Source organism: Carica papaya, chromosome 8 (genome assembly GCF_054855325.1).
Source record: "Carica papaya isolate Zhongbai chromosome 8, ASM5485532v1, whole genome shotgun sequence".
In the NCBI taxonomy this organism is placed as follows: Eukaryota; Viridiplantae; Streptophyta; class Magnoliopsida; order Brassicales; family Caricaceae; genus Carica; species Carica papaya.
Window position 1 is genome coordinate 35,095,958 of NC_142316.1, and position 14,835 is coordinate 35,110,792.

At 33.3% G+C, this 14,835-nt stretch overlaps 2 protein-coding genes across 3 annotated transcripts; both read left to right on the forward strand.

The window, feature by feature from the left end:
• Positions 1-930: 930 nt before the first annotated feature.
• LOC110811313 (exostosin family protein) lies at positions 931-9,244 on the forward strand. 2 transcript variants are annotated; one of them, XM_022037769.2, is made up of 15 exons: positions 931-1,247; positions 1,667-2,085; positions 2,332-2,425; positions 2,992-3,178; positions 3,272-3,530; positions 4,877-5,092; positions 5,181-5,267; positions 5,354-5,488; positions 6,371-6,484; positions 6,611-6,858; positions 6,979-7,059; positions 7,375-7,606; positions 7,788-7,886; positions 7,981-8,166; positions 8,806-9,244. In XM_022037769.2, the coding sequence occupies exons 2-15, from the start codon at positions 1,714-1,716 to the stop codon at positions 8,905-8,907; spliced, it is 2,412 nt and encodes an 803-aa protein (XP_021893461.2). In that variant the 5' UTR covers positions 931-1,247; positions 1,667-1,713; the 3' UTR covers positions 8,908-9,244. The 2 variants fall into 2 exon arrangements, with proteins under 2 accessions (XP_021893461.2, XP_088065797.1); XM_088209671.1 differs by having other exon boundaries at positions 1,817-2,085; positions 2,316-2,425.
• Positions 9,245-9,702: 458 nt separating this feature from the next.
• Positions 9,703-13,299, forward strand: ADSS (adenylosuccinate synthase). Its single transcript, XM_088209725.1, has 4 exons — positions 9,703-10,129; positions 10,986-11,678; positions 11,976-12,287; positions 12,878-13,299. Exons 1-4 carry the CDS (start codon positions 9,845-9,847, stop codon positions 13,046-13,048), a joined length of 1,461 nt encoding a protein of 486 aa, XP_088065851.1. The 5' UTR covers positions 9,703-9,844; the 3' UTR covers positions 13,049-13,299.
• The last annotated feature ends 1,536 nt before the right edge of the window (positions 13,300-14,835 follow it).

Genomic DNA, 14,835 nt, shown 5'->3' on the forward strand with positions numbered 1-14,835 from the left:
AACTCAATTAATATATGAATGAATCGAGTTATAAAGTTTTAATAAATTAAGTATTATAAATAAACTATCATCAATTTATAACAAAAAATATTTTTACTACCACAAAATATTATTTTTGTCAAAAAAATGTACAGACTCGTTGAGGTATAATCAGATTTGATTACCGTAATCCTACTAATATGCTAACGAATTAAATTTTAAATCATACTAAATTAAGTTTTACGTTCAGACTCGTTGAGGTATAATCAGATTTGATTGCCGCAATCCTACCAATATGCTAATGAATTAAATTTTAAATCATATTAAATTAAGTATTATAAATAAACTATCATCAGCTTATAATAAAAAATATTTGTACGTACAGACTCGTTGAAGTATAGTCAGATTTGATTACCGTATTCCTACTAATATGTTAATAAATTAAATTTTAAATCATATTAAATTAAGTATTATAAATTAACCGTAACAAACTCGTAACACATTAAAAAAATTAGATTTTAACAATTAGGTGAATATGATGTTGTTTACATATTCTTGATTTATTACCATAATATTTGTATATTATTATTAAAAAATATTCGAGTAAATAATTAAAAAAATGTTGAATAGTTGACTTCAAAATTAATTAAAGACAATAATTAATAATACCATAAATAATTCACGTTCGGACCTCAATTTCAGATTTGATTTTATAAATTTTTTAAAAAATTAATTTAGTAATTTATTTATTGTAATATTTATTTACAATTAAAAAATTATTTTATTCTATTATTATCAGGATAATAATTAATAAATTTACCCAAAAAGAAAAAGTTTTGGTTAAAACTGAAAGGAGAAGAACATGAAATGACGAGATTACCCTTAAGAAAACTATTTTATATCATTCAAACCCAACGCTCTGACGAATATTATATTGAGGAAAGGAGAAACGAGAAGGGTAATTGCAGTCATTTTAACGGAAAACTATAGCCACTGCTCGGCTCTGGTTCAAAATTTCACAGCGAGAGCCCTTGGCGGCTTTTGTACAGAGTCTATTGTCTTTTCCTTCTTCGTTAATATGATTTTTATTAATGGTGGATTCAGTAGGAATCTTCCGTTTTTTTGTCTGTCTCACCTCGTGATTAGTTGATAGTATATAGTTAATAAGATTCAGATTGATATGTTTTGTCTTTTGCATTCGAAATTCTCCGTTGAATTCCCTTAGGCGTCTGTCATCTTCGGAAGCTGAAGTTCAGATCTGAATTAAGGTTGGTCAATGCTCTTCCGTAATTTAAAATGGCTATTATTCAATCGTCTTGGTGGATAATTGCATACGGCAATCTGCGTTTTCGTGTCTATTTATCACCTTTGCGTGAAATTCAACACAATTTCAGTTTTTCATATGAGATATTATGTAGTTGTGCGCTAGTTTCTGACATTTGAGTTTAGTATTGAGATCATTACAAGCATAAAGGGCTGTACGATTCTGGCACTGTGTTTCGTTTATAGGGTTTCACGAGCATTATCTTTGATTTTGTTCAGGTTTATTCATTTCTGTGTTTGTTTTGAGCTTACTAGCGTCATAGGGGTCCAGTTTGCTGTTGTGATGATGTATTGTTAAGTCAAAGTCTACTTTGATTGCGATTACCTATCATTGCCTTAAAATTCGATTGTTTATTCATGTCAGGGGGTGATTTTATAGAGGTGGTTGTAGAGACACGGTTGTTGTAGGTTATGTCTTCTTCCCAGAAATGGAAGCCTTCATGGTCTATTGCAGCCACCGTTGCTTCTATCATAATGCTCGTTTCGGTGGTTCATATTTTCCTTGTTCCTGCAGTGCCTTCTTTTAGTTACTTTAGTGCCTCTCAAGTTCAGAATAGATGTGTTCCCATCAATGGGTCGGTTGAAGAAGTGGCAATTCAGAGTTCTAATGTAGGATCAATCGACCTTGCTCGAGGAAATTCACAACCACACCTGGATTTAAATCATACTTTCCCTGCTGACTTGCATGGGGCAGTCATTCATCGCAATGCCTCCTGGAAGGCTGAGATTGGACAGTGGCTTTCTGCTTGTGATGAATTTACTAAGGAAACTGATATTATTGAGGTAGGAACACTGGCTGCTACTGGTTTATTGAGTTTTAGTTGTATTGTCGATTTTCCCTTTCTTTTCCTCTTTTTATTTGTCTTTTTCATCTGCCAAGGCGCAGTGAATTTTTATATCAATATGCATGCCCGTGGACAAATTGTTTATTTTGTTTTCTTTAGGTCCTTTCTCGAAATATAAGGTGACAATAACTTTACTTTAGCTTTACTTCTGGTTTACCAGTTTCTTAGTTGTTTCTATTGGCAGCCAATAGGTGGTAGAAACTGCATGTATGACTGCAGTGGTCAAGGTGTCTGTAATCATGATTTGGGACAATGTAGGTGCTTTCACGGCTTCAGAGGTTAGTATTTTCTTTCCCTTCCTGCTTCAGCATCACTTTGCATAGGGATTTTTGTTCCTTTTCACACAACAAATGTGGAGATGATGGGTTGGAGAGATTTAAGAGGAGTTGAGTCTATATTGTTCTTCACAAGTTGATTCTGGAAAAGAAGAACCAGCCTAAATTTAAACATATATAGTCACATTAGAAATTGACAAATATTTTGGTCTTCTATTACTCAAATTTGTGGCTTATAAGACATTGACTCTCAAAATCTCCTCCTGCAATCCTCCCTCTTAAAAAAGGGGAAAGAATAAGAATTTGAAAAGAATGTAGTAGTCAGTAGTGATCTGAATATTAACCTTTGTACAACTCTTTTAGTGATAACTGCTAATTGAGGTTCTGAAACATCCACATTATAAAATGGAACAGTAAAATGTTTTATCTGGGTTCTGTTGTTTCCATAAAAATTTATTAATAAACATAGAAAGCAGGAAAAACTAGAAGTCAGAAAAGAAAATAAGTATTCACAACTATATATGCTCCTCTTATAGCTGTTAGCTGAAAAATAGCTGCTGATTGAACAGGGGAAGGATGTTCTGAGAGACTTCACTTAAGTTGTAATAACCAAAATACCTCCGAGCTACCATATGGCCGATGGGTTGTGTCAATTTGTTCTGCTTATTGTGACACAACAAGAGCAATGTGCTTTTGTGGAGAAGGGACGAAGTATCCAAATCGGCCAGTTGCCGAGGCTTGTGGGTTCCAAGCGAAGTAAGCATATCTAGGTTCTAACATATATTGTTGATATTTCTCTGATCTCTAGGCATTATAGGTCACAACTCCCTGACGATGTCTCTGTTTCAGTTTACCTTCAGAGCCTGGAGGACCCATATTGACTGATTGGGCAAAAGCTGACCTAGATAACATTTTTACAACAAATGGTAGCAAACCTGGATGGTGTAATGTCGATCCAGCTGAAGCATATGCTTTTAGGGTGAAATTTAAAGAGCAATGTAACTGTAAATATGATTGTCTCTGGGGACGATTCTGTGAAATACCTGTCCAATGCACTTGTATTAATCAGTGTTCTGGACATGGGCATTGTCGTGGCGGATTCTGTCAGGTAATGGCTTTGTTATTAATGTCTATTCACCATTGATTGGTCATTGCAAAATTGGCAAACTAATTTATTCTGTCCACCAGGTTAAAATTGTACAAATCTGAGGTATATTAAGTTGGAAGGTAAAAACTTGGAGTTTTTGAGTTAAATATTGGCATCTTTTTAAATAGCAAAAAAGTAAAGGAAATGTTTCACCAAGTAGAGGGTATTTAAAGCCCCGACAGTTAGCCAAATCAGAGAATTGAATTTGGACTATAAGGACTTATGAAATTTATAATGCAGAAATGGCTCTATATCACAAGGCTAAGTCATTTGTACTTCTACACTCGTGATAGTTTCAGGTAGAAAGTTTGAATTTACAGGAAACTGATGATTCGATTAGATACTTGCAAAGAAAAATGAGCAGATATATAATCTAATAATTGAAGCGATTGGATAGCCAATAATGAAGAAGAAAAAAATGTTAGGATGCTTTAACTTATATTTGTTTTTCTTTCACTAGAAGTATTATGTGAATTAATTGAGGCACAATCTTAAAAGTTTTCTACTCTTTCTCTAAGACTAGATGGTATCATCACCATTATCATCATTCATCTCCAGCTCCTTAATTTCTGAAAACTGATATCTGGGGCTTAATTGTTTGTGCATGTGTGTGCTTACATGACTATATATATGTTTGGGAATTTTCAAGTTTGTTTTCTCTATCTTGCTATGTGATTTATCCCTGATTTATCTTCCTATTTTTGATACTGGATTTCTAGTAGATGGTTGTTTATTGTCCCTTGGTTTGAATATTTGAATCAAAGGAAGCTTAGCAAACTGCATTCATGACGCTGTAAGATCCATGACCTATGGATCAGTGCTTTGTCTTGATTGCTTAGAAAATAACCATCAGCATGCACAAACTAACATAAAAGTGTGAGAGAGAAATAGCACAGAAATGGCTTGGTAATGTGTCTACTCCTTATAGCCACTTGTGAAATTTACAATAGGAGTTATCCTTTATATTGAGGAAGGAGAAAACACAAAAGTATAAAAAATAACTTAAATAATTAAAAAAAAAGGCTCAAAAATAGCACCATTACCTCTCTAAATATAAGTCAAAGCTCAGCATTGATTACATCGTAAAATCTAAGATTTTAATCCAGAGGCCATTCTTGCTGAATCACACAGTTAACTGTTATTATCTGTAAATTAGTACTGACCTCCTGGTAAATAATGAATTAAGAGTACAAATTAAAATTTTATCCAGTCCCACAAACAATGAATGAGGTATGTATAAATTTATTAATTAGTCCCATTAAATCTGGAAGAAAAAAAGTCCAACTAAGTGAAGTTTATAATTTCAGTGTGACAAAGGCTGGTACGGGACGGACTGTAGCATTCCTTCTGTCATTTCAACGATCAAAGAGTGGCCCCAGTGGCTTCGACCAGCTAGGATTAATGTTCCTAGTGATACAGATCTCACAGCAAATCTTGGTAGCTTCAGTGCCATGGTAAAAAAGAGAAGACCTCTTATATATGTTTATGATCTACCTCCAGAGTTCAACAGTTTGCTCCTTGAGGTTAGGATAGACATTATTTTGGTTCTTTCGGTTTATTCCTACTATCGAAGTGAACTTCTTATATTTGTTACTTAATTGGGTACCGTAGGGGCGACATTTTAGGTTCGAGTGTGTTAACAGGATATATGATGGCAGGAATGCAACTCTGTGGACAGATCAGTTGTATGGTTCCCAGGTATTAATTTAACTGGAGTCAGACTAGAGCAATTAAAATAAAAAAATGGTCTGATTTCTTCTATATTTCATGGTTCAAATTTGCAGATGGCACTCTATGAAAGTATTCTAGCCAGCTCATACCGAACGCTAAATGCTGAAGAGGCAGACTTTTTCTTTGTTCCTGTTCTTGATGCATGCATCATAACACGTGCTGATGATGCACCTCACTTAAGTATGCAGGTCTACTTCATAACAATGTTGCATATAAGTGCATGTATCTCTTTTGTATATGTTCCATGTCAAAGGGAAAAACAATAAAAATATGAATAAGCATAAGGTAATAGTTTTGTGCTTCTTTGTTTCAAAAAATAATATTGTGCTTCTCTTTCTCTATCTAATAGTATTTCTTTTCCACAAGAAAAGGTGATGGATAAAGGAAGTGAATGACAGTACCAGTTTCTAGTAAGCAGTTCTAGAAGTGGATGCTTAAAAGGAATCTGCTATTTTCATAGATGTAGACGACGTACATGTAGAAGAAGATTTTCACATAAAGATCTACCACCTTCTACTTGCTAGGGGAGTTAATAAGCGTAACGACAATGATCTTGTTGGTGTTTAACCAAGCATGAAAATAAAAAGGAAGTTAAAGGTCATAAACCATCTGCTATAAGGTTGCAGAGGATGTTAATGTTTGACTGTGAACTTGGAGAGCCTTGAGAAAGAAGTTTCTGAAAGAGAAAAGTCAGTATTACTGTAAATTTTAACTTGAGGTTGTTTCGTCAACTAAAAGAAGAATCCACATGGTAAAAAGTAACATTCCAAGGATTTTCCTAAAAATTTAGGCAGATGTAGATGTCTTTTCTCCACAATTACCATCCTGGGGCAAGTACCTTGAGGTTATCAACCCATTTTCATTTTAGTGCTTCATCTCTATTAGTATTATGAAATTTTGGTGCTACTTCTTTTAAAATACTTCCTTTTACCTGGAATTGGTCGTATAAGCATATCCAGTTTTGGTTCTGTCTCTATCAGTTGGCTATCTAAACTAGTGGGTCTGCCTATTTTTCAGTGACATCCAAATGGAACTGCTCATTTATGTGTATCTTCTTCACTAAATTTCAGGAACATCAGGGCCTGAGGAGCTCTCTCACTTTGGAGTTCTATAAAAAGGCATATGATCACATTGTTATGCAGTATCCATATTGGAATCACTCATTAGGAAGAGACCATATATGGGTATGTTTACAATTAAGAATTAAAACATAATGTGGAGAAAAAGAAGTTACTAACTTGTGTTCTTACTCCGTGGTTAACATAGTATTTCGTGTATGCTAATGACATGGTCCTCATATCTGAAGGCAGTCCTTTTCTTGGGATGAAGGTGCTTGCTCTGCTCCTAAGGAGATATGGAGTAGTATGATGTTAGTACACTGGGGTAATACAAATTCAAAGCATAACCATTCAACAACAGCTTATTGGGCTGACAGCTGGGACGATATTTCTTCTGATAGGAGAGGCAATCATCCATGTTTTGACCCTGCTAAAGATCTTGTACTTCCTGCTTGGAAGCTCCCTGATGCGAATGTCCTAAGCGCCAAACTTTGGGCTAGGTGCGAACGTTTAATTGCATTTCAGATTGCCTAAAATATCTGCATGTATTTGTTGGTGGAAAAACATGTATGTTTAAATTAATGTCAATTAAGTCTAAAGTGCTAATTGATTTCTTTTAGGTCCCGAGAACAGCGGAAGACATTATTTTACTTCAATGGAAACCTTGGGCCAGCCTACAACAATGGAAGACCAGAAGCCTCGTAAGTTTAGTTAAAAACTGATCAATGTAATAATGAATGCTGATTTGCTTATTGAAGGTGAATAAGGACAGCCAATAAAACATGAAGTACCATTTTTTTTTCTCTTATACACCTTTCTCCTTTTCTTTTTAAAGTATCCAAAATGGGTCACTTTAACATGTTTTAGGTAAATGAATTCAAGCTCTTGTAGATTTCATGGGAACATAAACTGTTGCTTCCATGTTCAGTAAAGGTTTTTACTTTATTGAAGATGGATTTATTTCTATTTTAAGATTCGGAAGAAGTCTAATAATTAGTTTGTCATAATCTATGTAGGTATAGCATGGGCATTAGGCAGAAAGTGGCAGAAGAATTTGGATCAAGCCCCAACAAGGAAGGAAAGCTTGGAAGACAGCATGCAGATGACGTGATTGTAACTCCACTACGTTCTCAGAATTATCACATGGATTTAGCCAGTTCTATTTTCTGTGGGGTCTTTCCTGGAGATGGTTGGAGTGGTCGTATGGAAGACAGTGTTTTGCAAGGGTGCATTCCTGTGATAGTCCAGGTACCGTGGTTAAATCTTCTGTTCATGAAACAATTCAATTTTTTGGTTTTTTGTATAATATAATGTTTTTTTCTTGAATTTAATTAAAATTTCTCTGAATTGTTTATTTCGTATGGAAAATATGACATACAAGTCAATGACCAACTTTCTATTTTAATCTTAGTTTGTTCCTCATGTTTAGGATGGGATATTCCTACCATACGAGAATGTACTGAACTACAAAAGCTTTGCTGTTCGAATACTTGAAGCTGACATTCCAAATTTAATAAATATTCTCCGGGTAATTTTCTTTGGTATTTTGCATTTTCTTTTAATCTTGGAACTTAAAAATCTGCAAGTTGACTGGTTGGTGGTGTAATATTTTCATTCTGAAGGGTTTTAACGAGACAGAGATAGAGTTCAAGTTGAGAAATTTACAAAAAATCTGGCAAAGGTTCTTGTATCGTGATTCTATTTTACTTGAAGCTGAGAGGCAGAAAACTGCTTTTGGGCGTGTGGAGGATTGGGCAGCCAAATTATTGGAGTTAAGCGAAGATGATGTCTTTGCGACATTTATACAGGTATACTTGAAACCATGTGCAACTGAAAGTTTCTCTATTCCTGGACATTTAGAAATGTCAAACTTCATATCTCTTCCCTGGAACAAATTTTTATCTGCTTATCATATATTACTCTACTCTACACAAACAAATATGCATGTTATCTGCTTGTTTATGCTTTTGTCCATGTGACTCTTCCTGGAAATTTGTTTTTAATCCACTGGTCTAAAACATTACCCGAAAAATATCATACTAGATTCATAATAACTCAGACAACTTTTCTAAGATTGGAGATTGAAAACTTTATGGATTGGCAATTTGTTCAGTCTTGGGTCAGTTGCTCTTGAGCAAAGTTCGTTCTTGAATGGAGTATGAGCTTATATGTTTCGTCATCTTGTCCAAGCTTATGGATTCTTGAGCAGTTTGAAAGCATAGTCAGATAGTACTTGAGTGAACTATTTTTGCTAACCTATATATTTACATCAAATCCTCTCTTCCTCTCCTTCTGGGCCGGTTGTTGCAAGTTTTAAGTTTTTTAACTTTGCTGGGTAGGTTCCGGTATTCAAATACCCTTTTATGGAAAGATATCATGCTTGATTATTATACCTATATATAATTTACTTCCAAATCCTGCTCATCTCTTGATATTATCTTCACTAGGTTTTGCACTACAAATTGCATAATGACCCGTGGAGAAGACAATTTGATCGTCGGAAAAAAGAGTACGGGTTACCAGAAGAATGTTTGAGAAGAACCAGCTGAGCCTGAGGAGCTGAAAGCCACAAGAAGCATTGCATTTTAGACACTAGACATTCATACACATACTCAGATGTGAAGAGAAACATACAAAATCAGGTTATACACTTTGACGAAATCTCGGTATTCCGAACACCGGCCGAGAAACCACACACATTTTTTTTTTTTTTTTTGTTTCTTCTTAGGGGAAACAAGGAGCTCTTATTGTGATCAAGAAACAAAAGCACAAGAAAAGGCAGATTGTATTCACTGTCTTTACTTCATTGTTATACATAATTTTAGATTTAATTTATATGTCTCATACATAATTAAATTCCTTTTATTAAATTTTTTAATTTTACAATAGTGGAGTTATAATTCTACTTGTGGATGAATAATAAAAATTTGATTAAATATAAATATAAAATTTTATTTATAATCAAAATATTAATTATAACCCAAACACTTATCATTTTTTTTTATTTTGCAAAATTTAAATTAAATTCAGTTAGCTTGAATCTTTTATGAACCTCCTCTAGACCAAATTATCACCTTTGTATGTATGTATGTATATATATATATATATAGATTACATATCATAAATTTAAAAATTTATCACGTTAAAAATAATTTTAATGGAGAAAAGCATTATTTACACAATATAAATTTAAGACAAAGGTGGAGAAGTCTGCCAGTGAAAAAGCAAAATAACATAAAACCCGCTTGCACGCCTGTAATTCAAAAGACCTAATAAAGTTGAGTCAAACTTCCGAGTTGAAGGGCAAACATGTACTTACGGATCCATGGATACCTCTGAACAAGATCTCCCATAGCAATCTTTCCTTCACCCCTCAAAAACCCTCCTGTAAATTCCTTTACCCACTAAAATTCTCCAGCTTCCCTTCGCATTATTGGGTTTTCTCTTTCTTCTCTCTACGATTGACCCTTGTTCTTTACTCACACCATGAATCTCTCTTCTTTCTCGCTTGATTCTAATCCTATCGCCAAATGGGCGTATCAGGCCAAACCCACTTTACCTCCACAGCGCCGAAACTTCGTTGTCTGCTCCCTGAAGCCAGTTGCTTCTTCATCGCTGAGCTTGGCCCAGTCTACCACAGCCGAGTCGCTGGATCGAATTGGGTCGCTGAGTCAAGTATCGGGCGTGCTGGGTTGCCAGTGGGGTGATGAAGGGAAAGGCAAACTCGTTGACATTTTAGCTCGCCATTTTGATATCGTTGCTCGTTGTCAGGTCCGCCTCATCTTTCTTATACATGCATTAGCAGATTCTTCTCTCTATATCTCCGAAGAACATTATCTGTTTTGGCTTATGTTTTGCATGAGTTGATAGGTTTAAATTCGAGTGCTTGAATTGGTACTGTGCAATTAAGTAGGGTGTTTTCCGTACAAGGAGTTGAAGTTGGATTATCGTCTTAATCTTTAAGTTGTGCTATTTTCAATCAAATTGATTTTTTTTTGTTTTTTTTTTATTGAGTTCAAATTTCAATAGCCTTCTTTTTAATTGCTTCTGGTTTCTAAGGTATGTTGTTAATTATTTCTTGATGTGTGATATTAAATAATGAGATTTGTGTTGAGAAATCTTGGATTTCTTAGCACCGAGCATGAGAAATACTGGAAGTGTGAAGATACTGAAACTCAAGGCTGCACTTTGACATGTTGATACGGGGTTCGTCCTCTTGTTTCTATGGAAGATTTAGTGGAACTTGTTGATATATTAATAGACTTGTAAATGTTGTAAATGGGTGGCATCTCGTTGGTGCCTATATTAATACAATTTTCAAACTTCATATTTCAAACAAAGTGCTACACTTTGACCCGCCTGATCAGCACTGGAGTATTATTGACAATTGGGGGAAATATTTTAGTACAATGACAACTTAGTCTTGTGTTCTTAGTCAAATTCTCATTTCATCACATATGCAATTGTCTTCCATTATTCTCTCCTGTTTCCATGAACAATTTTTTATTGCAGCTTTAATGAATGGACTGTATTATGATCATCTGGTTGAACTAATGGTTCTTACTTGGCTGTTTTGATTGTTTGTTTGCAAACTTCTATTCTGAAATATAGCAATTTTGAATACCAGGGCGGAGCTAATGCTGGACACACTATATACAATGCAGAGGGGAAGAAGTTTGCACTTCACCTTGTACCTTCAGGTATTCTTAATGAGGATACTCTCTGTGTTATTGGTAATGGCGTGGTGGTGCACCTGCCAGGTTTGTTTAAAGAGATTGACGGCCTGGAATCTAATGATGTCTCGTGTAAGGGAAGGATTTTAGTATCTGATCGTGCACATCTATTATTTGATTTCCATCAAGTGGTTGATGGTCTAAGAGAATCTGAGCTTGCTAAATCATTTATTGGCACAACCAAGAGGGGGATTGGACCTTGTTACTCGAGCAAAATGATACGCAATGGCATTCGAGTAAGTGACCTGAGGCACATGGATGTTTTCCCTCAGAAACTTGATCTTTTATTATCAGATGCAGCTGCAAGATTCCAAGGTTTTAACTATACTCCAGACATGCTCAGGGAAGAAGTTGAGAGATACAAGAGATATGCTGAGAGGTTGGAACCCTTCATTACTGATACTGTGCACTTCATGAATGAATCAATCTCTCAAAAGAAAAAGATTTTGGTTGAAGGTGGTCAGGCGACAATGTTAGACATTGACTTTGGAACTTATCCATTTGTTACTTCGTCTAGTCCATCGGCTGGTGGCATCTGCACCGGTCTTGGTATTGCTCCGAGAGTTGTAGGTGATCTAGTTGGAGTGGTATGTGCATATTTTATTTCTTGATATCTTTTATTTTAGGTCTTATGTTCTTTTTGAACAGTTTTGTTTCTATGAACTCCTTATAAGTTCCAGTTTTCTTTCCAACTAATGTTTTGAAGGACTTACAAGATCTCAATAATGGATTTTGTATAGTGCTTATTTCAATTTTGGAAAGAGGATTCAGTTTGCTGACATTTTAGCTTCTCAAAAAATGCTTGCCTTCATTTTTATGATGTTAAGATCAAATATTTTGGGTTTTGTATAAGTTAATAAAAACATTTTTGTTCTCTATGGCAGGTAAAAGCATACACTACCAGAGTTGGTTCTGGTCCTTTCCCAACAGAAATATTGGGTCAAGGTGGTGACCTACTTAGGTTTGCTGGACAAGAATTTGGCACGACGACTGGTCGTCCACGTCGTTGTGGATGGCTTGACATAGTTGCACTGAACTACTGCTGCCAGATTAATGGCTTCTCTTCTCTCAATCTTACCAAACTAGATGTCTTGTCTGATCTTCCTGAGATTCAGTTAGGTGTTGCTTATAAGCAGATTGATGGTACACCTGTCAAATCTTTTCCTTCTGATCTTCGTCTTCTTGAACAATTGAAAGTAAGTTTTCTTTACAGAAACTATCTGAGTTTGTTGTCAATAATTGTTGGGATTGTATCTTTAGTCAAGAGCATTATAATAAGAATGAATCCTATTCACTTGAAGGGCAGCAATGGAGTGCCAACTCATGTACGTAGATGATTATTTCTTTCTCTGCCAATTTACGGAACTAATCTTGGAGTAATCCAAGTTGCTCAAAGGGCAGAGATAAGGTGGAATCATCAATTAATAATCAATAATTTAAATTATGGGGTCTTCAAACGCGCACTTAGACTTCGTAAAAATGGGCCATGTTGTTCTTATATTTTTTTTTGAAATAAAAAGTATAAGATGTATATTAAATCAACAGCACGAAGGAGGTGTCGTCCATTTACAAGATATTTACAAATCTGTTAGATCAACAATATTCCCAAAATCTTCTATCCTATATAAGTTATGATCCAAAATCAAAAACTCAAAATAATGAAACCATTTATCCTTGATTTTATATATTATATATCTTCATTTCAATCCTCTCAAAAGTTCTATTGTTTCGTTGTTCTTAGAGTTTTCTTATTAATGTTGTTATTCGTTTTATATGCTTGTTTTAGGTTGAATACGAAGTATTACCAGGCTGGAAGTGTGATATTTCTTCCGTCAGAAATTACGAAGATCTTCCAAAGGCCGCCAGGCAGTATGTAGAGAGGATTGAAGAACTTGTTGGCATACCCGTCCATTATATTGGTGTCGGCCCCGGCCGCGATGCCCTTATTTTCAAGTAACTTCTTGGAGCTGATTTTGTTGTACTTCATTTGAATCCTACATTTATGGATTTGAATTAACCTTCCTGATTAGATTCCAATATTCACATTGGTTCTGAGATATATGGAATCAATGATTCCGAAATTAGAGATGGAGCTTGGTTCCCCAAATAGGAGGATACCCTTTTCTTGTAAGATAAAAATAAGTTCAATATGGTAGATGAAATTTTCAGGAAGAACTTTTAATGGTGATTCTCAGTTTTTAATTTGAATCCAATGATTTCTTTAAACTTATGATGGCAGAAAACACATTCATGCCCAGGTTTGGACTTATCAAAGTTAAAAGTTCAACAATTTTTTTTGTGATTGTTGTTTAATTTTTGTTATTTTACATCAAATTATTAATTATTAAAAGCTATTTTTACAGAGCTTTGAGTTCTAACTACTAAAATATGCAAAATTCACAACTGAAAAAGTAAAAAATAGTCAAATTATTAAATCAGTTTTTTCAAGTTTGGTACTTGTTTAAAAAAAAATTGCCAATAATACGAACTTAGTGGTTAAAATTTTGTATTTCATTTTAATGTTACGGAGTTTGAATTTTATTAAAAAAATAGAGTTCTCAATTTTGTAGTTATATTATAGATTGAAAATGATTATTTTATAATGTTTAATTTAATTGAATCAATAATTTAATTTAATAATATATTTTATTTAAAAATTACGAGTTTAAACTTCATTGAAAACATAAAATTCTATTTTTTTCAAGTTTGGTACTTGTTTAAAAAAATTGCCAACGACACGAATTTAGTGGTTAAAATTTTGTATTTCATCTTAATGTTACGGAGTTTGAATTTTATTAAAAAAAAGAGAGTTTTCAACTTTGTAGTTTTATTATAGATTAAAAATGATTTATTTATAATATTTAATTTAATTAAATTAATAATTTAATTTATTAATATATTTTATTTAAAAGTTACGAGTTTGAATTTCATTTAGAAGATAAAGTTTAATTTTTTTCAAGTTTGGTAATTGTTTAAAAAAATTGCCAACGACACGAATTTAGTAGTTAAAATTTTGCATTTCATCTGAATGTTACGGAATTTGAATTTTATTAAAAAAAAGAGTTTTCAACTTTGTAGTTATATTATAAATTGAAAATGAGTTTGAATTTCATTGAGAACATAAAGTTCTATTTTTTTCAAGTTTGGTAATTGTTTAAAAAAATTGCCAACGACACGAATTTAGTAGTTAAAATTTTGCATTTCATCTGAATGTTACGGAATTTGAATTTTATTAAAAAAAAGAGTTTTCAACTTTGTAGTTATATTATGGATTGAAAATGATTGATTTATAATATTTAATTTAATTAAATTAATAATTTAATTTATTAATATATTTTATTTAAAAGTTACGAGTTTGAATTTCATTGAGAACATAAAGTTCTATTTTTTTCAAGTTTGGTAATTGTTTAAAAAAATTGCCAACGACACGAATTTAGTAGTTAAAATTTTGTATTTCATCTAAATGTTACGGAATTTGAATTTTATTAAAAAAAAGAGTTTTCAACTTTGTAGTTATATTATGGATTGAAAATGATTGATTTATAATATTTAATTTAATTAAATTAATAATTTAATTTATTAATATATTTTATTTAAAAGTTACGAGTTTGAACTTCACTGAGAACATAAAATTCTATTTTTTTTCAAGTTTGGCACTTGTTTAAAAAAATTGCTAACGACACGAACTTAGTGGTTAAAATTTTGTATTTCATCTGAATGTTACGGAGTTTGAATGTCATTAAA

Coding starts and splice junctions, on each gene's coding strand:
- LOC110811313 (XM_022037769.2), top strand. CDS start 1,714: ATGTCTTCTTCCCAGAAATGGAAGCCTTCATGGTCTATTGCAGCCACC. Junction 2,086..2,331: donor AGGAAACTGATATTATTGAG/GTAGGAACACTG, acceptor TTCTATTGGCAG/CCAATAGGTGGTAGAAACTG. Junction 6,485..6,610: donor TAGGAAGAGACCATATATGG/GTATGTTTACAA, acceptor ATCTGAAGGCAG/TCCTTTTCTTGGGATGAAGG.
- ADSS (XM_088209725.1), top strand. CDS start 9,845: ATGAATCTCTCTTCTTTCTCGCTTGATTCTAATCCTATCGCCAAATGG. Junction 11,679..11,975: donor TAGGTGATCTAGTTGGAGTG/GTATGTGCATAT, acceptor TCTCTATGGCAG/GTAAAAGCATACACTACCAG. Junction 12,288..12,877: donor GTCTTCTTGAACAATTGAAA/GTAAGTTTTCTT, acceptor TGCTTGTTTTAG/GTTGAATACGAAGTATTACC.